Genomic DNA, 24,715 nt, shown 5'->3' with positions numbered 1-24,715 from the left:
ATTGGCATACACAGTCACAGGGTGCAGACTGCCTTCACTGGGTTCATCTCATTTCCTCCTAAAAATAGTTCTACACAGTAGTCAAGTCATGTCATCACCATTATATACATGGGAAAACTGAGGTATAGGAGAAATCAAGAGATCTGTTCAAAGTCACAGATCCCACAAGATTCTGAATACCACCATCAAGAATAATAAGCCTTTTATGTGAAAAACATTTTAGAACTTCAGTGTCATTATTGCATTCTGCCTCCTGGGGTTCAGTACACTTTTTCACCATGTTAATCCTGGAGTCCTTCTGGTTGTATAGAATCTGTCTTCTACTCTCAGACAACACCACAGTGTCTGTATCCCTCATAACAAACTTATGAATTAAGTAGTGATATTATCCCCATTTTACATATTCATTAACTGAGATACCGAGAGGCTAAGTCTTGCCCAAAGTTACACAGCTAGTCAGTGATAGAGCCAGAGTTACAAATGAGGCAGTCCAACTCCAGAATATTTGCTCTTAACTACTACGCTCATAGATGTGTAAGGAAACTAAAAGCCACAGAGGGAAAGACATTCCTGAGGTCCCGCAATGGAATACGGGACTCCCAATCCAGTATTCCTCTGACATTCTAATCCTCAAGTTATACAGTGAGATCCCTTGATTCTAGTCCTAGTAGATGGAAAGATGGCTGGCATGATTTAAGGTAAAAGCCACAAACTGGTTTTCCCAGAGTCAAAATTCACCTGCAGAATTCTGTTTGTCCAGCACAGTGTTTGTTTAGAAAATTGACACAGACTGCCCCTAGGCAGGGCATCAATCACTGTCACTGTCCCCAGCCCTCCTTATTTATGTTTGCCAGGCTTTCTTTACTCAATTATGTGTCTGCCTGACTTGTGAAGGTATTTGAGTTTATGACTTTTAGATTTAAGCATTGCAGTATATAAGCACTGTGCATACACACATACCCACATGCATTCACAAAAGTATAGCCTAGTCTACCTTCACAAAGAATTTGTAGCCCTGCACCAAACACACTTTTTTGTTTACTTAGCATTTAGAATTAGATTTAAGATCTGAATTTAGTTTCACAGGCATTCATGTGTGGAAGAGCCTCGGTTATTGTTTTTCATTTCATACTGTCTCACCCTTGCTTTCCTTGCTGTTTCTGGACCCTTGTTAATCCTGCTTTCTGCCCTTCTCCATGCCTAAGTTAGGGACCCTGCAAGCCATTCACTCGTTAATCTTTAGGAATGAATGGAGAGTGGAAACCAGTATGTGCCAGGCATCCTCTTATTTAGTTCTCACAAGCGCCCTAAGAGATAGGTGGCAGCACATTCATTTTATAATTGAGAAAACTAAACCTCAAAGAAGCTGAACAAAGACCTCAAATCATTAAAGTGGTAATTAATGGAGCTGGGATTTGAATGCAAGATTGTCGGACTCCAGAGCCTATTCTTTTGTCCTACATCACAGTTCCTTACAAGGAAGATGTATTCATTTCTACTGCGGCATAACACATTGCCACAAATGTAGCAGCTTCAAACATTTATCAGCCCACTGTTTTGTAAGTCAGAAGTCTGGCACAGCATGGCTAGATTCTCAGTTTAGACTCTCTCAAGGATGAAACGGAGGTGTTTACCAGGATGCATTCTAATCTGAACTCAGGGTTCTCTTCCAAACTCAGGTAATTATTGCAGGATTCAGTTATTTGTGGTTGTAGGAATAACGTTCCCAGTTCCTTTCTGGCTACCAGCCAAGGGCCATTCTCAGCTCCTGGAGGCTGCCCTCTTTTCTTGTCATGTGGACCCTAACACCTTCAAAGCCGGCAACAGAGACTCTTCCTTGTGTTGAATGTTTCACACTCTACGGATGTCTTTCCAAGAGGATCCCAGTCCCTTAAGGGTTCTACTGATTAGGTCAGGCCCATCAAGAATAACCACCCTTCAAATTTGACTGTATTAGGGCCTTAATTGCATCTACCTAGTCCTTTCACAACAGCATCTAGCTTAGCGCTTGACTGAACGACTGGAAGGAAGGATGTATATGCTAAGGCCTCAGAATCTTGGGGCCGTCTCAGAAGTCAGCCTACCACAGATGTTGATTCTTTCCATGTGTCAAATTTCATAGTGAGATAGGGAGAAGAGAAACGTCTTTGACCTTCGGCAGATGGATTCAAACTTTCTAAGACTTTGGAAACTTCACATCACCTCGACCTTTCCCTTGATCATGGTTGAGAAGACCTATATCTTGGGGTGCAAAGAGTGAGACTGGAATAGTACCTAAAGGCTAAGGAAGCTAAATAAGTTACAGATTGGTCACATCTGCTCCTCCCTAGGAACCTGATTTGAGAAATTTTTCTCTGGTGCTGTAGAGATAGCTCCCACAGGGGTCTAATGCCCCAGCACTGAAAAGTTAGTTCCCCATAGGATCCAGGCATGATATCAGGCCAAGTGTTCCAATCTCCTAAAGAGGAGTTAGGAACAGGAGAGCCCCTTGCCAACAGCCCGTTTTTGTCACTGCTCTGACCCAAGACTAATAGGGCAGAGTGAGCAACTCACATACTATTAAAACTATCCACTTCTACTGCCCCCCTTTTTCCTTGCTTTATCACTAAATTTAAGTAAGCCAATGAGTCTTTGCCTTGACACAGTGACAATCTGACCTGTATTTATTTTATGTGGAAGAATTAGATTTGACTCTGGGCCTCAGGTGCAGAGGGCAGGAGAGGAATAGGGGTGGCCTTCATGGAAGAAAACAAGTCCTTGGGCAAAGAGTAATAGCTGAAACTAGAAAGCCTCATTGTCCAGAATTCCAAGCCGTCTAGCAATATCCTGGCTTGTGCTACAGAGAGAATGTAGGATCCCCTGGCAGAGTGAATGGAGTCTGATTTCAATTACCTTTAGTATAGTCACTCTCTTTAGGCAGAGAAGCCAGAACACCTGGTGCAGCTAGGGCCACTGTGGTCATAGGGACAAACACACTACCTGGGTCCTGGAGGCAAGTGGGAATGCAGCTTCTCTTCCTTAAGCAGATGCCATATAGGCCTGGGGAGGAGGATGTGAGAATACCGGCCAAGTTCTCATTGGCACTATATGGAGAAAGGGGAATTATTTCATCTTGATGGATTCTCCCCACAGTCTCTGCACATATTGATCTTACCTGTAATGAGTTTGCTTAGGTTCACGAGTCATGATCCCAGGGAGATCTGAGTCATTGGAGGGAAAGTCGAGACAACAGATTATATCTCACTGATCTCACTGTCACCAATTGCTCTGTGTGTCCCTCCACCTTTTTTTTTTTTTAAAAAAGTCCATGGATTCATCTGTGTATAATCCATTTGTATTCATTTCTTCATTATCAGTAGCTTTAGTGGGGTATTACAAATGGGAAAGCTGCCCGAGAGAACAGTGTACATTCACAATATTATTCAATGGAACTTTCTGAGATGATGAAAATCTTCTATATCTTATGTTGTCCAATATAATACAGACGGTAACTACATGTAGCTTTTGAACACTGGAAATGTGGCTGGTGAAACTGAGGGATTATATTTCTTAATTTTTTAATGTTTTAATTAACTCTTAAAATTTTTTCTTTTTATTTTATAGTTTAATAATTTATCTAAACTTAAATAGCCCACATGTGGCTACTTAGCTACTATATTGAACAGTACAAGTGTAGAAAGATCTGAGAGAGACACGTACTGAGATACAGCAGTAATAAGTCAGTCAAAAAGAGAGTCAATATAACATCGGGAATCCTGAATTGGGAATTAGAGCCCTGGCTCTAATCTCAGCTTTGCCAGTAGGTGACCTTGCCCTCTCTGGCTTTAGCCTCCCTATCTTTAACTTGAAAGGTTAAACTAACTAACATCAAATGTCCAAACATGGTGGCTATGGGCTGAATTCAATTGTGGGATACACAAGTTTCAGGAATTTTTAAAATCTATTAATACCTTCTAGGTGTGTGTATACACGCTTGCAGGCATAGTAAGGCATTTATTCCAGTTCACCAGAGCACTAACCATTCTCCCACACACGCATGCACGCACACCCTACTGTATTGCCTATGTACACCCTGAAGGTCTTTGAATCTGCCACCATTGGATAAGATAATTTCTAAGAACCCTTCCTGTTTTGTCATGCTGAAAATCATTAAATCGTTATAGTGTCCCAAATCTATTTCAGTTTGGGAAGATAACTGGAGTATTCTCATAGCCTCCCATCTCTTCCCTCCTGGATCTGACACTAGTTATGAAGTTTGGAGTCAAGGGTGAAGAAGGGAGGCAGGGAGGATATAACCCTGGCTTTACTCCTCAATTCTGCTTTTGAATTAGAAGTAGGGTTCAGGGCTTCAGATTCCTTGGGGATGCAGTAGAGAGAATATAGGCTTGTAATCAGAAGATGAGGTTCAGATTATTGGATTCTCACTTTTTTTTATAGCTGTGTTACCTCAGTTTATTCATTTGTAAAATAAGGATAAGAACTATCTTTAACTTTCTAAGATCATGTGGAACTAAATGATGTAATGTGATGAAGTGAGGCACACAGAAAGCCCTGAAAAAAATAGTAGTTACCCTTAAGAGGACTAAATGGCCTAGCAACTCCTGAGCTCAAAGCTAGAAAAGTTCAGTGATGGAGAAGATGACGTCTTTTGTAGGAACTTTATAGCAGGGGAGCAGGAACTTTATAACTGTTGGCACCACCAGTCTGTGGAGCTGAGTAAAAAAACTCATGTTTGCAGTAAGTTCACCAAGTGACAAGATACTGTGGGGGCCAGGTCTCTAACTCAAGAAGGTGGCCTTGGCCCAGATCATACCTTCCAGCCTGTGTCTTTGGTGAGATAGGGAATTGTCAGTGGATGTGCATATCTCCTTATTACTGGCTGTGCACAAGTCCTGCAGAAATGATTGTTGGACAAAGTCGTCTTACACTCAAGATTGGTTTTCTAGGCTTCATTATTATTTTCCCCTGAGTTCTTCTGTGTTCCTCTTGCAACACCAACTCCACCATTTTCCTATTCCCTATCCTAGTTGTTGGTCCAAACATGTAATCCATTCTTGTAGTGATTTATTGAGTAACACCATGAGTGGAGTTTGCATTAAAGGACTTATTTTTCTAATTAGAACTAAAAGTCAGTTCCAGACTGGGTGTGGTGGCTCACACCTGTAATTCCAGCACTTTGGGAGGTTGAGATAGGAGGATTGCTTAAGGCCAGAGTTTGAGACCAGCCTGTGCAACATAATGAGATCTCATCTCTACAAAAAAATGTTAACCAGGAGTGGTAGTGTATGCTTCTGGTCCCAGCTACTTGGGAGACTGATGAGGGAGAATTGCTTGAGCCCAGGAAGTTGAAGCTGCAGTGAGCTTCGGTCATGCCACTGCTCTCCAGCTTGGGTGACAGAGGGAGATCCTCTCTCAAAAAATAAATAAAAACTAAAAAACAGTCAGTTCCAGGTTGTATCTTTTTCCACAGGGACCAGAAACAGATGAGCAGCAGTTTTTGTTGTATTTATCCATTTAAATTGAGCAATCAACTTCTCTCTTTGGTTTCTACCTTTCTTATTTATTATTACTTTAAAGGGATTAGAGACAAAGTGGTTTATGGTCTGTCTCGGTGCAACTGCTAATGCTAGACCTTAGAATTACAACCTTTTCAATTATTTATATTTCTGTCGATATAAATACTGGAAAAAAATAGCACAAAGTAAACATCAGGATGCCTAAGGACCTCTAAATTGTGTGTGTGAGAGCACGTGGGGAAGATGGTTCTTAAGGTTTGAGTTTCAGATTATTGTGGTTATCTTAAATAATGTTATTTACATCATTCTCTCCAATTGCTCTCTCCTGATATGGTTCCCATTTTACAGACTGATGTTAGAGGCAGAAAGATTCTCTCATTTGTTTGATACTATTGAGGATTTCAGCCCTTCACCTCCCCTCTCCCTTTTGCTAAAACGAAAAAAAAATCAGTATGTATGTTACAGTGCATGTTCAACTATGTGTAACTATGTGTATTCATTGGGAAATGGAATACCAGAAAATTACCATATGTTGAGCCCAAAATTATAGAATAGAATTTGATAGTCTGAGGATGGAAAGGACCTTCAAGGCCACTTTTAAAATTCCCATTCCCATTTGATGCTTGAATTCTTAACCACTGTGTATCTAGTATTTGATCATTTACAGTGATATAGGTGCCTGGCAACCTTTACATCTCCAAGAGCTTTAACTATCAAAATTGTGTGTGTGTGTGTGTGTGTGTGTGTGTGTGTGTGTGTGTGTGTGTNGTGTGTGTGTGTGTGTGTGTGTTGAGAGAGACAGAGAGAGAGAGAGAGAGAGAGAGAGAGAGAAAGAGAGATTAAAATCCAAGTCACTTTATGTTATGGGATGCAAAAGACAGATATAGTCATTCTCCATTTCTAATCTCTTTCCCTAGCAATCTGCTAGACATGCTAGACATAGACACATGTACATCGCTCCTTTGATTTACAACATTCAGTATTTGTCTATCACTTGTAAGATAAAACTCAAACTTATTTTTTATCTTTATTTTTTATTTTTAGACATAGTTTTACTATATCAATCAGGCTAGAGCATCATTGGCACAATCATAGCTCACTGCAGCCTGGAACTCCTGGGCTCAGCAGTCCTTCCACCTCCGCCTCCTGGGTAGCTGAGACTGCAGATGTGCACCACCAGGTCCATCTAATTTAGGTTTTTACTATTTTTTGTGGAGGTGGTGTAGTGTCTTGCTATATTGCTCAGGCTGCTCCTGGCCTCAAGCACTCATCCCATCTCAGCCTCCCAAAATGCTGGGATTACAGGCATGAACCACCTTACCCAGCCAAACTTCTTAATATGATATACATGCTCCTTTAAAATCAAGCACCATCTTTGCTTTCAGCCTCATTATTAACCACTTTCCTACATATGCAATATATGCTTCAACCATACCAGTCTCTAGTTGGTCCCCAAACACTCTTCAGTGCCTTTGTTTATGCCCTTTCTACCCACCTTTGCCTGGTGAAATCCTCATCAATCTTCAAATTCTAGGTCAAATACTATCTTTTATATAAGGTGTTTTCTAAACCCACCTATGTAAAAAGATTAATGTATTCCTCTTTTGTTGATGCCTCCATTGCAGCATTTTCCAGAATTGATTGTGGCCATTTATTTCTCTTCTACCAGACTGGGCCAGGGCGTGTGTGTTTTCTGTCACCCAGAAGCAAAGGTCTAACAATGGATGTCTGCCGAATGAATGAATGAATCATTAATATATTAGTAAATGAGTTAATTAAAGGTTCCAGGTATGAATACTGAAGGCTGCATTCAGGCAGAGCTGAATTCAAGGATATTCTAGGTTGGTTTGGCACAAGGATCAGAGGAAAAAGCAAGATGTGAAAAATTTGTGTTTAGCAGGGATTTGGGATGATGAATTATACATTCAACCAGTGATGAATGAGCATTTGTCCCTAAGGAGTTTAGAGTCTGTGACCAGGGAGAATGATGATTTCCTTAGCTCGGGCAGTTTTTCTAACGAGGCAGCTGCATTTTGTGTTTTTGACCACTGATGATAAATTCAGGTGTCTCTTCCTTCCCAATAGCCCGGAAGCTGAAGAAGCTTGGTAACCTGAAACTACAGGAGGAAGGAGAGGCTTCCAGCACTACTAGCCCCAATGAAGAGACAACCCAGAAGCTGACAGTGTCACACATTGAAGGCTATGAATGTCAGCCCATCTTTCTAAATGTCCTGGAAGCCATTGAGCCAGGTGTGGTGTGTGCTGGACATGACAACAACCAACCCGACTCCTTTGCAGCCTTGCTGTCTAGCCTCAATGAACTGGGAGAGAGACAGCTTGTACATGTGGTCAAGTGGGCCAAGGCCTTGCCTGGTAAGGAAAAGGGAAGTGGGAGCATGGGATAAGAGGGATCATATTTAGCAAATGCTCCTATGGGCCAGCCACAATGTCTAGTGCTTTTCTGCCCGTTAACTCAGGCAGTCTTCATCATAACCCTGTGGGAGCAGGATTGTTATAAGTCTCACTTTAAACATACAGGAATTGAGACTCAGAAAGCAAAGAGAAAGATAGCATTATAGGGTATCCTGAGTGGCTGACATTGATGCACAGCGGTCATGCTTTCGCATTTAACCCACAGACATGGTCAACACATCTTCCTGTAATCACAAATCACATAGACATATCCATATATGCCTTAGGATGCTCTTCTATGTTTGCTCACCCAAAGATAATCTCCAGCCTGACTGACATTCAGTCTTTAATGTCACCTTCAGGAGCTATATCATGAGAACTCTCATAATATAGTATGGCAGAAACAACTTGAGATTGGGAATCAGAACACTTCGGGTCTACTCTTAGCTCTGCTAGTAACTTATTGTGTGATCCCTTCCCCTTCTGGGTCTCAATTTCTCTGTCTGTATAATGTATAAAGCATGGTTTGGACTAAATTGACAGTTTTCAATGTTTGCTTCAAGGGATGCTTTGTGCACTTTAAACTACCTAAGGAATCATAATGGGAGGAAAGATTAGGTGATAGTGAAATAATTACTAAGTATTGGTCTAACAGAAGTTGGATAACAGAAGTTCCCCATTGATGAGGAAATAACTTCTTTCTTATGACATCTGTTGTTTAAACAAGTCTGGTTATTAAACTGTTACAGCTTAAGGAATTCTTAGAGGTCCTCTATCCAATGATTTACAAACTTTCCTTTAGCAGGCAAGTGCTTTATTTCTCAAAAGAATTGTACGCAGATACAAGTGAAGCTAGTTGATTTAAAGCCAGAGTCTGTGGCCTGGGCCTCAACAGTTCAGCTTCTTTCTCACTATCCCAGGGAAGCCCCAGGTCACTGTTGCAAAATCTTAGGGCTCCAAGGAGCACAGTTTGAAAACCAGTGAAGCATATGCTCCTTAAAGTTTCCCCTAAACCTGCAATTGTTATTCACAGACTCTTCTGAAACATCAACAACCAAACCTTCTCTTGTGGAGTCAACGAATAACCTGCCTTTCAATAATAACTGCCATTCATGTTGAAATTTATAGTAAACAGAGCAATTTTGTATGTTTTACCTGAATTGATTCTTACAGGAATCCTATAAAGTTAGACTCTTTCTCCTATTTTACAGACCAAATAAGGAAGCTCTGAGAATGATGTGATTGGCCTATAGTTACATGGTCAGAAAATAACAGGGTCAGAACTTGAGCCCAGGTTCTTTCCTGATTCCAAATCCTCTCATTATTCCACCCCACCAGGCTGTAGCACCACTGCAGTTCTGTGGCTCTGGGCTTTGCAGTGAGGGACCAAGGCATCCCATTGAAGGCCACTTGGGTCATACTGTGGGCTTGTTGCATTAGAAGACATTGCCTTTTGGCTATCAAGCCTTAGATTTGTATTTCCAATTCACAGGTCCCAGTCACAGCCCTAATCATCTCTGACACCTTACCAGCTTGAGAAGCTGACGTTGAGTAGCCAGTAAGATCACTGGGAAGGAAACCCAAGGACTCTGACTTGACATGCTCTGTGCCAAAACAGAGAGTTCCCACAGAGAGGAAAAGATACAAAAAAGAAAAACAAGAAGGTTGCTTTAATTCTTATCACCTTTTCAGCTAGATGTTTTGATATCATGGGTTTGACAGAGATTCAAAGTTTAATCTTCCCAAGCAGTTTCCAAACACTTATCTCATTTTATAGGCTACAGAGCTTTTTAATATATATGATCCCACTTACTCTTCACAACATTTCTATGAATCATAGAAACTATTTTTTTCCATTTCATATGCCAAGGCTCAAACAGGTTAACTAAATTGCTCCATTTTGTCACTTAACACATGAAACCAGAACTTGACCTAGACCTTGGGGTTTCTAAATTGGTTATCTTGACAATAGCGTAATGCAAATCGCTATAGAAGAATTTGTATGACTTGGGGTCAGTGGGGCTTTCCTTGGCTCAACCACCAGGACGGAAAGCCCCGCACTCCTTACATTAACAAATCTGCAAGCCAGTATCAGTTCACCATCTAGCTTGTCAGACTGAATGATCTCCGACTCCAAGTCATTTAAAAGAATAGCTTCAAAAGAAAGCTAATTACCACTTTCATAAGACCTGTTCTTCATATTATCTATAATTACCTACCAGTTCAAGTAATTTGTTAATTCAACAGATTGAGTTCCTGACCTGTAAGATGCACTGTGCTAGGCACCTAATAAGATAAATTTTGTTGTAAGTTTTCTGTGACAGTAATGATGTATGGAAATTGCCTACGAGAGCACACCAGGCACATTAATAAATGATAACTATTAATTTGGAGTGGGTGAGTAGACTGGGTGTGCACAGTATATTTAGAATCTAATTTATCTGGTTTGGAATCCTAGCTATGGACTAGTTCTGTGACCTTCAGCAAATCATGTCTTCTCTGTGCTCTGTGTCCTCATTTGTAAGATGATAGAATAATTGCTACCTTTCAAATTGTTGTCAACAAAGAGATCATGCATAAAGACCAACTAGTAAGGTAGCCTGAAACATAGTATATGCTCTGTAAATGTTGGTTTATTATTTTGATACTTGAGTGTTAAGCCACTGCCTTCACTGAACTCAATTTAAGCTGCCACATGCCTTGCCTAGAAGCTCATGCATGGACCCCAAGATGAAATTGTCTTCTCTGAAGACCTTGGCTGGCAGATGCACCATAGCAGCAAAGATTTCCAAACTGGCCTTTCTTTGAGCCCATTCTCCCAGACTAAACACAAGACTGCAAGTTTCTGCTGCACATGAAAAAAATTATGATGCCAATTGGATTCTAGTGAGAAAAGAGTCTCAAAGAAACTGTTTAACCTGTTTAATGTATTTCAAAACCTGAGAATGACTCCTCTGTTTCTCCAGAACAGCCTAACACAGTGGCAAATGAGTGTTGAGTGAATGCATACTTAAGGAAATCTGTAGGGCTGAAGCTACTCTTTCCTCCAGTCATCCCTTGATAGTCATGGAGGCTACTTCAGAGATTGGGCATTAGAGAACAGAGTCAGGTATTATAATCAGATTAGACTATAGGGAGATTAGCCAGCCACATTGCTGATATGTGCACAGTTACTGGGCTTGAGTGATAAGCAGCTCTCATTAAGGATTGTTAATTAATATTATGGCCAAATTAAGCTTTCCCTTTTCTCTTCTCTTTGTTAATTTTGTGGCATTTTAGGGAGAAAAAATAAGCATCAGTATGGACAACTTCCTTGATACCTGTACAGTTTAATTCTCATCCTTCCATGTGTCTTCACATTCACACACTCCACCAAAAGACCTAGGCTCACCAGCAAAAGGCTTTCCTTGCTTCCACTGCCTCTTACCCAAAATGTTCAGGGTTCAACCTCCCAGGCCTCTTCTCTATGAGATCCTTGGTTGCTACATGCTTAGACCCTGCTTTTTATTTCGTACTGAGAAGGGTCAGTTCCAGGCATTCTGTGCTACAGAAGGGCTCCAGGCAGGAAATAGTTGGATCTGAGGATCCAGCTGGTCTGTCAGCGTGTCATTACAGTGACAGTGGGAGGCACAGGCCTGGGAGGTAAGACTGCTAAGATGAGGGACTCTAGAATCCCTGATATCTAAAAGGCTTATGATCTAAAAGAAAAGTAAAGGAAAATGGGGCTATATGGATGGACAGGGACCAACCAAGCAGAACAATGTGCCTGGATAATGTAGACTTCAGACCTGAGCCTATGACTGACAAAAGCTAGAGACCTTGGTAGTGAAGTAGAAGCAGTGGAGTAGAAAAAAACACTGGAGAAGAGAATCGGAACACCAGGATTCTAGTATTAGTTCAGCCACATATAAACCATATGACCTTGGGCAAGTCAGTTTATTTATCTGGCCCTCAGGTTTCTTGTTGGTAAAATAAGTGTCACATCACCTAACCTCTTGGATTATTGTGAGAGTTAAATGAGGTCATCAACAGGAAAGTGAGAAGTTTGATCTAAATTTGGGGAAGCATTCCTAATGAGATATGATGACAAAATTTCAGATAATCATGGATTTGTTGGTGAGAAGAGAAAGAGAGTGTTGGTAGGGATGAGCTCTGAGGTGATGCCTTTATAACTTTAATCATCCAACTGTTTCAAAACCTCCAGGAGAACATGGCCATGTCTGTTCTACCTGTCTGTTATTTGGGAGGTAGCATCTGGGACCCTCTGCTCTCTGAGCTTAAGGGAGGTAATTTGGAGACCATTTAATTCTCATTTTACAAAAGGAAAAAAAAATGAGGGTCTTTAGGCTATTTGTTTAAGTAATATTTCTAAAGTGTCCACTCAAATACGTGGACCGTACTATATACTAGGGAGGCAAAGATGAATAAGAAGATATGGTCCATGTCTTCAAGAAGCTCCAAGTCTTGTGGGGGAGACATACATACACATACATAGATTTCAGTGCTATGTAATGAGTGCTGTAATTGGGTGGGGCTACACAAGGTGCAATGAGAAGGTAAAAGAAGAATCATTAAGGCTTTTCTTCTTAGATGAGTTGGAAAAGGCTTCATAGAAGAGGTAGCCTTTGAGTGAAGACTAAAAAGATGAGTAGGTGTTTACCAAATGAAAGGCTTGGGAAGGAGGAATGCATTCTAGGCAAAAGAAACTGCCTTTGCAGAGATAATGGAGATATAGAGGCATATGAGAAGGCAACTGGCAAGGAGATCAGTCTAGGTAGGCAGGTCATAAAGGGTCTGTTCATGTATAATGATGGCAGTAAGATCGGGATGGCGGTAGAGTGGGAAACTAGTAGGGTCAAGGTACCTATTGAGTATAAAAGAATGGAGGGAAGTGCCAGGCAGAGAGTGGGATGGACACAAGAGATTAAATTTGAAAGTGGCTGTCAAGACATCTCCCTATACACTGTATGTAATATCAATCTGCCAGGGTTGTTAGAAGGGTCAAACCAGATCATAGCTAGAAAAGAGCTTTGTGAAGTGAAAACTGCTATTCATGTGGGAGAAATGATTATTATACTGCATCTTCAAAAAGGTGGAGTGTTCAAGAACACAGGCCTTGGAGTCTGACTGCTTTGCTTTAGAACCTGGTCTGCCAATTACTAGCCATATGATCTTGGACAAGTTCCTTAATCTCTCTCTGACTCACTTGTACAGGCTCACAGATTAGAGATAATAATGGTACCTACTTTACTCATTGTTGTGAAGCTTATATGAGATAATATAAGTAAAGTGCTTAGAAAAGAGTTACATATATCCCATAAATACATACAACTATCATGTACCCATAATAATTTTTATTTTTTTAAAAAAGCAGCCCAATAGAAATCAAAAGAAAAAAGAAGTTCACTCATGTAAGCAGTCAATAAGTGTTAGATTATTTTTCTCTTATAACTGACTCCCTTTTTGTCTCCATCATTATCTCATTTGAGCACCTCAGTGAAGTACGGAGGGCAAGGAATATTATCCTCACCTACGGTTTGTGCTTTTCCCCACCACCCCTTAGTGGCCAGCGTGGATGGTCCCTGGGGATCCTTAGGGGATGCCCAAATGCCAGAGCATCTCTGCCCAACAGGAGCTCCAACTTAACTCAGCCCATCAGTACCCAGACTGACCACTGCCTCTGCCTCTTCTTCTCCAGGCTTCCGCAACTTACACGTGGACGACCAGATGGCTGTCATTCAGTACTCCTGGATGGGGCTCATGGTGTTTGCCATGGGCTGGCGGTCCTTCACCAACGTCAACTCCAGGATGCTCTACTTCGCCCCTGATCTGGTTTTCAATGAGTAAGCGCTCCTAGGGCACAGACCTCGCTAAAATACAGCAGCTTGGCCAGACCTGGTTGGTGGTGATAGTGATGGGGATGACAGTGAAACTTAGCTCATTTGACCTGCAGGTGTGGCAGTGGATGCCCCAGCCAGCTAACCCAGCATGAGGTGGCTAAGCCCTGGCTTTCTAGCCAACTGGTAGGATGGGAAGAGGATGATGCTGAGACCACCCCTTTCCCACCCAAGAACAAATCCCGGTATATTGGTCATGTTTCCGGTCTGCTTTGCAGCTTGTCTCAAAAGCACATGGAAAGATTCCTCCCCTTCACTTTGAGCAACATATAAAAGAGGCAGAAAGGCTCTGGCTTTAAGGGCTGAAGATTTTTAGGTTCTTTTGCTATCACCAAGGGCTACGGCCAGTCATCATTTGCTGAGCAACTAGTTAGTGCCAAGATCATTCTAGATACTTTCTAAATCCTATTTCATTGAGTCTCATGGTGACCTGACCTCCCCTTTTTATAAAGAACACTATTGTTTTTATGGACTGGGAAAGTCAGGCTCAGCAAAATAAAGTGACTCACCCAAAGTCACAGAGCTAGTGCCTGGTGAAGACAAGATTCAAACGTATGTCCATGCCAATCCCAGCTCTTCTGCCTCATGGTTGTAACTAAAGGGGAAGAGTACGTCTACCACTCTCTGACTGTGTGACCTTGGCCCTGCCATTTTCGTTCTCTTAAACAGGTTTAATTAATACCTGCCCTCCCACCAGCTCTATATAACATCATGAGTTTGACCAGTGGCTCAGATTTTGGAATTACATTTTTCTCCACTAAAATCTCAGTTCTACTATTTTCTTAATCAGCATCTTTAGGAAAGACCCTTAAGTTTACTGAAAGTTTATAAATGAAACTGACAGATATGGAATGTCTGGCCCATAGCAGGCAAGAAGGAAAAAAAAATCCTTTCTGATTTAAAAAAAAAAAACCCTTTCCTTAATAGTGATAATCTTTTCTTTTCTTTCTCCCTACTCCCCCGAGACAGGGTTTTGCTCTGTCACCCAGGCTGGAGGGCAGTGGTGCGATCTCGGCTCACTGCAACCTCCGCCTCCCAGGTTCAAGCAATTCTCCTGCCTCAGCCTCCTGAGTAGGTGGTATTACAGGAGCATGCCACGACGTCCCGCTAATTTTTGTACTTTTGGTAGAGAAGAGGCTTCACCATGTTAGCCAGGCTGGTCTCGAACTCCTGACCTCATGATCTTCCCACCTCAGCCAGGCTTGGTAATCTTTTCTATGTCTGCTGTATGAGGTCCCTCGATGGCATTGTGAATGGAGCTGGCCAGAGAAATCTTCCCAAGGACCTTGAGTTAGTCTCACCACAGAGAATCCTTCCAGTCAGGACAGGAATTGACCTTTCCCCCTCTTCAGTCCTCTAACCCAGAAGAGTCTTAAAATAACATCTACAGGCCAGTGGTTCCTTCCAGTACAGCACTGCCCTGCAAAGGAGAGTGAGCGTCCCCAGCTGCCCTCTCCCAACCCTGCCAGCCTGGTAGCCAGAAGCTAAGAATAACCACTGGACTTTTGGCACAAACTGCTTTGTAATTTTCAGACCTCCAAAAAGTTGCCTATGATGCCATCTTCTGGGGCAGGCCTTAAAAAGCCCCCTAACTGTTCATCTCCCACCTCAAACCCCTGTTTCCCTTAAGAATTGAATCAAATTCATGCTTTACTGCTTCCCCAGAGCCCTAGGACCTTTGGAGCTTTGAAAGGTGGTAATTGGTTGTTCTCTAAATCCTCATCTCCTTCTCTACCTCTGAGTAAGCATTTGCCATCCCACCTCAGCGTTCTGGTCCAGTGTTGTTCATCTCATACAAAGGACTCCCCACAGGGTCAGAGGCCTAGACCCACCAAACTCCAGGGCTCCTGAAACAATAGGATCCCTATTCTTCCTGTAAGAAGACACTATGTTAGATCTCTCAGAGTATCTACAAGCATCTAGATAAGTGTTTCTCAACATGGATTCTGCTGACATTTGGGGAAAAATAATTTTGTCACTGTAGAATATAGCTAACATACCTGGCACCAGCCTACTCTGTACCAAATAGGATTCTAGTCATTCTGAAAGCCTAAACTGCTCCCACACATTTCTGACACCCACTGAAGAGGCAGTACTCTCCAGCTGAGAGCGACTAATCCCTGCCAGCCTCCCTAAGATGCTAATGGGGAGTCTCAGACCTAAAGAGAGAGATAGGAACTTGTTCAAGGTAGGTCAACTCATTTGTTAATCTCTTCAACATCACACCCTATTATCAGCCCTTTTTTTCCCTTTCCTTTCCTCTTTGTAGAGATCACATGTTGTGAGGATAATGAGCTTGACTCTTAGCTGTGTGACCTTGGGCAAATTACTGAACGTCTATGTGCCTCAAATTTTATCTGGAGAATGCTGAGGGAATTATAATAGCACTTTCCTACATGTCATTTATTGAACGCCTGCTATGTGTCAGGCACTGTGCTCGGTGTTTTCCAATCTTTATTTCTCCTCTTATTTTCTCTCTTGCACTCCCAGCAACCCTGCTCTCCTCCTGAATTTCATTCCTGCCTCATTTTTCTACCCTCCATTCTCCGCTCTTTCTTTCCTTCCTTTAAATCTTTCCCTAGTATTTTTTCTCTTTTTCCCTTTTTTTGTTCCCTTTCCCTACAAATTTCTTCCCTTTCCTTTTCCCTTCTCTTTCCCACATTCCCTACCTTTTCTGCTCCTGAGTCCCACAGCAATGTTGTAGGAATCCTCATTTCAGGATTGTGATTTCAGTGGTAAAAACAAAAAAAAAGATTGCAGTATTGTCGTCAACAGAGGTGGGAAAGTATATTGGAGACTGGAACAGGGCCAGACCCCAGGGTCAGCCAATCTTACTAAAAAATTCTCTACAGTGAAAGAGCTTGGAGCAACACTGTTCTGCTCAATTGATTTGTGATACCATCTAAACACTTCCTCTTTCCAGTTTGGCTTCAGCTTGAGTTGAATAATTCTACACCATCTGCCCCCTTCCCTCTTTCTCCAGGACATCCAAGATCCCTGAGATAGGATGCTGAGCTTCCACCCAGACAATACCAGGCCTGCTCATCCTGTGGAGTAGGCTAGTGGCTTGGAAAACAAAATGTCAAACCACAGCCTTTAGGCTCCATCTGGGAGGTCTTCGTCTTCACCACTTAAGTGTGTGTCAAATTTCCTTACCTTTCTGCACATGCTACACAATTTCTGTCTTAAACACCTACAATCAATTTCTGTCTTAAACACACACAGTCAATTTCTGTCTTACACACACACACACACACACACACACACCAACACACACACACACACACACACACACACACAGAGGATTTTTGAAGTGCTGAAAACCGGAAGACCTACTAGCATGAAGATGCTGTGTCTTCTCTTAGAGGTATGCCATGGCCAGCCATGGAACCGAGAGGTTGCTCTTCCTTGAAAAGCTGGCCAAGCCTTGGCCACTTCCCCATATAATTTATAGGTGATAATGTGGTGATCTGTTCACAAGTGACTATAATAAACGCAGCTCACATATGTCTAAAGTTCCTAATCTGTGGAAAGGAACCGCCAGCATATGAGGGAATGGACTCCTCTTCAGCAGGGGACATTTAGATTAGACATTCAAAAACACTCCCTGGCAGATTTAACATTGGAACTCATTTTGAAAGAACAATGTGGAATCTCCTTCACTGGGAGTTTTGAAGAAATATTAAATTTCTAGTATTCCAGGCCAGAGGCAAAGGGGTCAACAGGATGACCAAACACTTTGGGTCATTTGTGAATCCTAGTGTCCAGAATTTAAGAGCTGACTACTGGGGCCTCTCCTAAAAATCCTTACTGTTGAGCTGCCTGGGAGGCAGGTTCTGGTTCTGGCTGTAGCTGGGATATTAGAACTGCAGTCAGGGAGACCATGTGCCTGCGCCATTGTGTTTATTTGGTTAGGCTTTCCTGTCCCCAACTCAGAAAACAGAAAGGGCACAGAGACCTGGAAATTCCATGCGCTAACCCATATCCTGGCCAGAGAAGATGAGTAGTTATCAGGATGTCAGGATTTTGGAAAAGAGAGAGAAAAAAACCTTTTCCTTGTCCCTGAAGCACCAGCAGGAGAAACAGCAAGCTCTTCTTGGAGAACCTGGGGAGGGAGGACAACCAGAGACATTCCCTCTGAGCTTATTGCAAGCCTCTGCTTATTCCTCTGCTTCCTCTGTGTCTCCTTCCCAGGTACCGCATGCACAAGTCCCGGATGTACAGCCAGTGTGTCCGAATGAGGCACCTCTCTCAAGAGTTTGGATGGCTCCAAATCACCCCCCAGGAATTCCTGTGCATGAAAGCTCTGCTACTCTTCAGCATTAGTAAGTGCCTAGATGTGCAAGGAATGCCCCTGAGGACACAGAGACTCAGAGGGGACTACTATTGCCATTAAAAGGTTATCAGAGAGAAGCCGGCTCCTGGACATTTCCCTTCTTCATTCCCCATGCCCCATCCCCACTCTACTCTCCCTCAGCATCATTTTCCTAACAAGAAACAATTTCATGACTAGAAGCCAATTTATTGGCAAGAATTCAACCTCCATCAGATTCCCCATCTATCCCCAGTCTCTCTTTGGAACAAGGACTTTTTGACTGGTTATAGCAGGTCTCTGAATTTTTCCACAGCTTCTGGTTTAGAAACAGACGTGGACCACCTTGTATTCCTTGCAGGACAGTGGAGCAGGAGGCATTTCCTCCTAGAAAGATTTCCTCTTTCGCCAACAGGAGGAGGTCTATGTACGCAACTCAATTAGGGTTTGTTTGGCAGCCAAGGAACTTTCTTTAATGTCTTTTCTAAGAGCCCTTTCTTAGTTCCTATTGAGGGAGAAAGGCAAAATTGGATATTCAAAGCTATGTGTTTTAGTTGTCTAGTTAGAGTTGGACTGTGAATGACATAAAAGCTTAGTTCCTAAAAAATGAGTATATGAAAAGAGTAGAAAAGGAAACGTTCAGGAAACTAGATTTATTTGACTACTTCAGATCGGATCCAGCTATTTTTTCCCCTGAGATCTCCCTGACAGACTGAAGGCCCCAGGCACACAGAATTCAACTAACAGGAAGCCAAGCAGATGGTTCCCCGTGGGGGTGGGGGTCAAGTTTGTGGTCAGAAAACTTGGTGCTTTGTCTAATGCTCCTTCGTGGGCATGCTTCCCCTCCCCATTCTGTCTTCATCCCACATCAGTTCCAGTGGATGGGCTGAAAAATCAAAAATTCTTTGATGAACTTCGAATGAACTACATCAAGGAACTCGATCGTATCATTGCATGCAAAAGAAAAAATCCCACATCCTGCTCAAGGCGCTTCTACCAGCTCACCAAGCTCCTGGACTCTGTGCAGCCTGTAAGCAAATGATGGAGGGTGCTTTATCAGGGAGAACAGCCTGATAGAGCCAAATGATAATTTGCTTCTCTAGGATCTGGCACCACCTGTTGGGAGGTGCTTCCATTCCCCTCTGGCTTTGAGTGTGGTCCAGGAAGAAAATGTGGTGAAGAGAGAAACACGGGTCACAGTGTCCCAGCTGGATATTGTGAAAGGGGTGGAAGAGTTGAGAACAGAGCAGTGGTACTCAGGGAAGGGACTTACAGCAGATGAATTCTCCAGGCAGACAAAATAGACCTGGATGTTTTTCTCCCTCTACTTTGAGTCATGTTCATGTGAGTTTGTCTGTGTGTTTATATGTGTTTGTGTGTGTGTGTGTGAGAGAGAGAGACAGAGACAGAGACAGAGAGAGAGAGAGGGCAGAGGCTGGGGTACCGAAGAAGTCCTGAGTCAGAAAGCTTGCAATGGTATAAGACATCTCTTGTGAGCCCTCAGAGACTCCATGGAGACCATTTCTCTCTCTCTCTCTCTCTCTCTCTCTCTCTCTCTCTCTCTCTCTCTCGCTCACTCTCTCTCTCTCTGTCACTCTTGCTCTCTTTCTCTCTCTCACTCTCTTTCTCTCTCTCTCACTCTTTCTTTCTCTCTCTCTTTCTCTCTCCCTCTTTCCCTTTTTCTTTCTCTTTCTCCCTCTCTGTCACACACACACACACACACACACACACGCACGCACAACCTCAGGGGAGGACCAAGGAAGGAAGGGGGAGGAAGCAAAAGGCTGAAAGATCAAAACTCAGAGGTTGGGGAAGCATCTAGCAGAGGCTACCTCCTTGTCAACCCTGTTTTTTTCTCTCTTATTTTTCCCTGCAGATTGCAAGAGAGCTGCATCAGTTCACTTTTGACCTGCTAATCAAGTCACACATGGTGAGCGTGGACTTTCCAGAAATGATGGCAGAGATCATCTCTGTGCAAGTGCCCAAGATCCTTTCTGGGAAAGTCAAGCCCATCTATTTCCACACCCAGTGAAGCACTGGAAGCCCCCATTTCCCCATCCCACTCCGTACCCTCTTTCAGATGTCTTCTGCCTGTTGTAACTCTGCACTACTCCTTTGCAGTGCCTTGGGGAATTTCCTCTATTGATGTACAGTGTCATGGACATGTTTCTGAGTTCTATTTGCTGGGATTTTTTTTTCTTTGTCTCCTTTCTTTTTCTTCTTCCTTCCCTATCTGACCCTCCCATGGCACCTTCAGATTTTGCTCCCCGTTGTGGCTCCTATCTGTGTTTTCAATGGTGTTGTATGCCTTTAAATCTGTGATGATCCTCATGTGGCCCAGTGTCAAGTTGTGCTTGTTTACAGCACTACTCTGTGTGCCAGCCACACAAACGTTTACTTATCTTATACCACAGGAAGTTTAGAGAGCTCAGATTATCTGGGGAAAACAAAAACAAAAACAAGCAAACAAAAAAAGGCAAAAACAAAACAAAAAATAAGCCAAATAACCTTGCTAGTGTTTCTTCTTCCTCAAAAATAAATAAATAAATAAAAATAAACATATAGAAATCCCCAAAGAGGCCAACAGTAACTAGAAGGTGAAAATTGCAGGCCCATGGGGAGTTACTGATTTTTTCATCTCCTCCCTCCACGAGAGACTTTATGTTCTACCAATGGCTATTGCCATTAGAGGGCAAGGTGACCCCAGATCTGAGTTGGGCAGTGGAGTGGACAGAGAGAGGAGAGAACAAGGAGGGAAGATAGATCTCAGTACCTGCCCACAGCCTTAGCCCCTGTGGGCTAGACGGCTCAACTATAGAGCATTTCATTATACTGAAAATGTGCTTGTTGTTGAAAATTTGTCTGCATGTTAATGCCTCACCCCCAAACCGTTTTCTCTCTCACTCTTCTGCCTCCACCCTCAAACTGACTTTCAAAAGTTTTTCTAAGACCTTTGAACTGAATGTTCTCTTTAGCCTAAACTTGGCGACTTTCACCGAAGAGTCAGTCCACTGAGAAGGAGAGCAGAAATTTAACCGTTTGTAGGGCCCCACTTGGATCCAGGTTTGCTTTCTCATGTGTCAGTCAGGAAGAAGCTGAAGTCATAGGAGAAAAAAATAGACTTTGGCTGTTCTCCTGCTTAGGACACTGACTGAATAGTTGAACTCTCACTGCCACTACCTTTTCCCCACCTTGAAAAGACCTGAATGAAGTTTTCTGCCAAACTCCATGAAGCCACAAGCACCTTCCATCCTACCTACAGTGTTTTGTGGGCCTGAACTTCATCACACTGCATTTCAGCCGTGGTGGTGAAGCCTGTTCACTTCTTTTGGGCATGTTCACAGGTTGTCTATTAGGAGCCCCCACCACCCAGAAGGTGAGCAGGCCAACAGCTCTGACATCTGTCTGCAGATGCCAGTAGTCATGAAGACTTCTTACCAACTGTCAGATCGCTGGAGCCCTTAGACAAACTGGAAAGAAGGCATCAAAGGGATCAGACAAGCTGGGCGTCTTGCCCTTGTCCCCCAGAGATGATACCCTCCCAGCAAGTGAAGAAGTGTTCACTTCCTTCTTTAGAGCAGCTAAAGGGGCTGCTTAGATCAGCGTTGAAGAGAAAACTCCATTACCAGGGTGGGAAGACTGAAGGCATTAGAAGCAGAAACTACAAATGCTCTTCTTGCCACCCAGCATATAAACCTGCAGAAGTCAAGAGAATAGAGAAGGAACAAAGAGGAGACTCCGACTACTAAATTAAAACCTTCAGCAGCAAAGCCTAAAGCCAGATGGACACCATCTGGTGTGTTTACTCATCATCCTCCTCTGCTGCTGATTCTGGGCTCTGGCATTGCCCATACTCACTCAGATTCCCTACCTTTGTTGCTGCCTCTTAGTCAGAGGGAGGCTGAACCATTGAGACTTTCTACAGTACAATGACTTATTTTGGAAAGGTCTGGTTGGTGCAGCTTCAATACATTGCCACCCATGAAAACTCAGGGTGTGCCCCTGGGACAGTGATTTTATATAGCCTTTTGGCACACCTGTGTTCTTGTTGACTTCATTCTCCAACCCCAAGTGCAAGAGAAAATGTCCACCTACTTTCTCATCTTGGCCACTTCCTTCTTACTTAGCTCTTAATCTCATCTGTTGAACTCAAGAAATCAAGGGCCAGTCACCAAGCTGCCCATTTTAATTGGTTCACTCTGTTGAGAGAACAGTTTCTGAGTGACATGATATGATCCACAAGGGTTTTTTCCTTCACTGATTTCTTCATTGATATTAATAGCCAAATGAACTTGCAAAACAGCTTCTTTAAATAACAAGGCAGAGGGGAACCAAAGATGAGCAATATGCCAATCCAAGACTGCTGGACAAAACTAAAGCTGACGGGTTCCCTTTCTGGGGTGGAATAGACACATTCTGGTTTTCTTTATTACTACACCATCTGGCTCATGTACAGGATCACTTTTAGCGATTTTAAACAGAAAAAAATCCACCACTTTTTTCAGTTACACTAGGTTACATTTTAATAGGTCCTTTACATCTGTTTTGGAATGATTTTCATCTTTTGTGGTACATGACTTGAATTATATCATTCTCATATCTCTCCTTGTAAATACTAGAAGCTCTCCTTTCCATTTCTCTATCAAATTTTTCATCTTTATGGATTTCTCAATTATGAATCTTGTCTTTATGAATATATATTTTTCGGTTGCAAAAGCTAAAAATCAGTGAAACAGCAGTGTAATTAAAAGCAACAACTGGATTACTCCAAATTTCCAAATGATAAGACTAGGGAAAAAGAGCCTACATAGGACTTTAGGCCTACTCTTTCTGTGCTTGGATTTGAGTGAACATAGGAAATTTTAGCTTGGCTGTGTTCTCCCATGGATGAAAGGGAGGATTTTTTGTTTTCTTATGGCCACTGATGTTCCAGCCAATGTAATTGACAGAAGTCTCATTTTGCATGCACTCTGCTCTACAAACAGAGTTGGTATGGTTGGTATACTATACCCACCTGTGAAGGACTGGCCACTCAGACCCACTTACCTGGTGAGCTAGAAGATGAGGATCACTCACCGGACAAGTCACGGGGACCATCTCCAAACAAGCTTGCAGTGCTTGATGTGGACACAGAGTGAGGAAGAGAAAAAGAAGGAGCACCACGGAAAAGGCCCTGTCTATGCTGAGCAGCAGACAGCTGCCAGGGCCATGAACTATGTAGTCAAAGAAAAGAGCCATGTGGCAGTTTCAGCTCTCATTCATTGGGCAGCTCACCTGGGCCTGGCCTCTGAGCTGACATGGGAGTTGTTGGATTCTTTGTTTCACAGCTTTTTCTATGTCATAGGCAATATTGTTGTTCTTGGAAAGTTTATTATTTTTTTTAATTCCCTTACTATGAGAAAGGGATATTTTGAAGGACTGTCATATATCTTTGAAAAAAGAAATTCTGTAATACATATATTTTTATGTACATTCACTGGCACTAAAAAAAATGTAGAGAGAGCTTCATTCTGTCCTTTGGGTAGTTGTTGAGGTAATTGTCCAGGTTGAGAAATAATGTGCTGATGCTTGAGTCCCTCTCTGTCCATGCTCTACTTCTAAATACATATAGGCATACACAATAAGTTATATTTGACTTGTACTTCAAGAGAAAATATGTCCACCATCCACATGATACTGACACAAATGAGCTAATATTGAGCTTCAAGTAGCTTCTAAGTGCTTGTTTCGTTAGGCACAGCACAGATGTGGCCTTTCCCCCTTCTCTCCCTTGATATCTGGCAGGGCATAAAGGCCCAAACCCTTTCCTCTGCCCCTTCCCAGCCCTGCACCAAAGCTGCATTTCAGGAGACTCTCTCCAGACAGCCCAGTAACTACCGGAGCATGGCTCCTGTATAGCCCTGGAAAAGTAAGAGGCTGGCTGTCTATGAATTATCTTGTGCCAGTTGCCCAGGTGAGAGGGCACTGGGCCAAGGGAGTGGTTTTCATGTTTGACCCACTACAAGAGGTTATGGGAATCAGGAATGCCAAAGCACCAGATCAAATCCAAAACTTAAAGTCAAAATAAGCCATTCAGCACGTTCAATTTCTTGGAAAAGGAAGCTTCTACCCCTGTTGTCTTTGTAGGCAAATCTGTTCTCACCATTAATCTTTTTGAAAATCTTTTAAAGCAGTTTTTTAAAAGAGAGATGAAAGCATCACATTATGTAACCAAAGATTACATTGTATTTGCTAAGATACCAAAATTTATAAGGACAGGGAGGGAGCAAGCATTAGTGCCTCTTTGATAAGCTATCCAAAGACAGACTAAAGGACTTTGCTGGTGACTGACTTATAAGAGCTTTGTGAGATTTTTTCCCTAGTAATATACATGTTTAGAAGAGTTGAAAATAATTTGGGGAAAATGGGATTATGGGTCCTTCACTAAGTGATTTTATAAGCAGAACTGGCTTTCCTTTTCTCTAATAGCTGCTAAGCAAATTCTTGAAGCTCCATCATTGCATGGTTGGAGATGGAGCTGTTCTTAGCCACTGTGTTTGCTAGTGCCCATGTCATCTTATCTAAAGATGTGAAACCCT

At 42.5% G+C, this 24,715-nt stretch overlaps 1 protein-coding gene across 1 annotated transcript in view; it reads left to right on the top strand.

Moving 5' to 3' along the window:
• Nucleotides 1-20,605, top strand: part of AR (androgen receptor) — a 164,000-nt gene extending 143,395 nt beyond the window's left edge. The window contains exons 4-8 of the mRNA XM_017520202.2: nucleotides 7,602-7,889; nucleotides 13,627-13,771; nucleotides 18,020-18,150; nucleotides 19,010-19,167; nucleotides 20,014-20,605. Of these exons, the coding sequence (XP_017375691.1) occupies nucleotides 7,602-7,889; nucleotides 13,627-13,771; nucleotides 18,020-18,150; nucleotides 19,010-19,167; nucleotides 20,014-20,169 (878 nt within the window). The 3' untranslated portion in view covers nucleotides 20,170-20,605. The remainder of the gene's footprint in view (nucleotides 1-7,601; nucleotides 7,890-13,626; nucleotides 13,772-18,019; nucleotides 18,151-19,009; nucleotides 19,168-20,013) is intronic.
• Nucleotides 20,606-24,715: the final 4,110 nt, after the last annotated feature.

This window comes from Cebus imitator, unplaced genomic scaffold, assembly GCF_001604975.1.
Source record: "Cebus imitator isolate Cc_AM_T3 unplaced genomic scaffold, Cebus_imitator-1.0 Scaffold813, whole genome shotgun sequence".
Classification (NCBI taxonomy): Eukaryota; Metazoa; Chordata; class Mammalia; order Primates; family Cebidae; genus Cebus; species Cebus imitator.
Note: the sequence above shows the minus strand (reverse complement) of the source record. Positions and strands in the feature narration are given on the sequence as shown.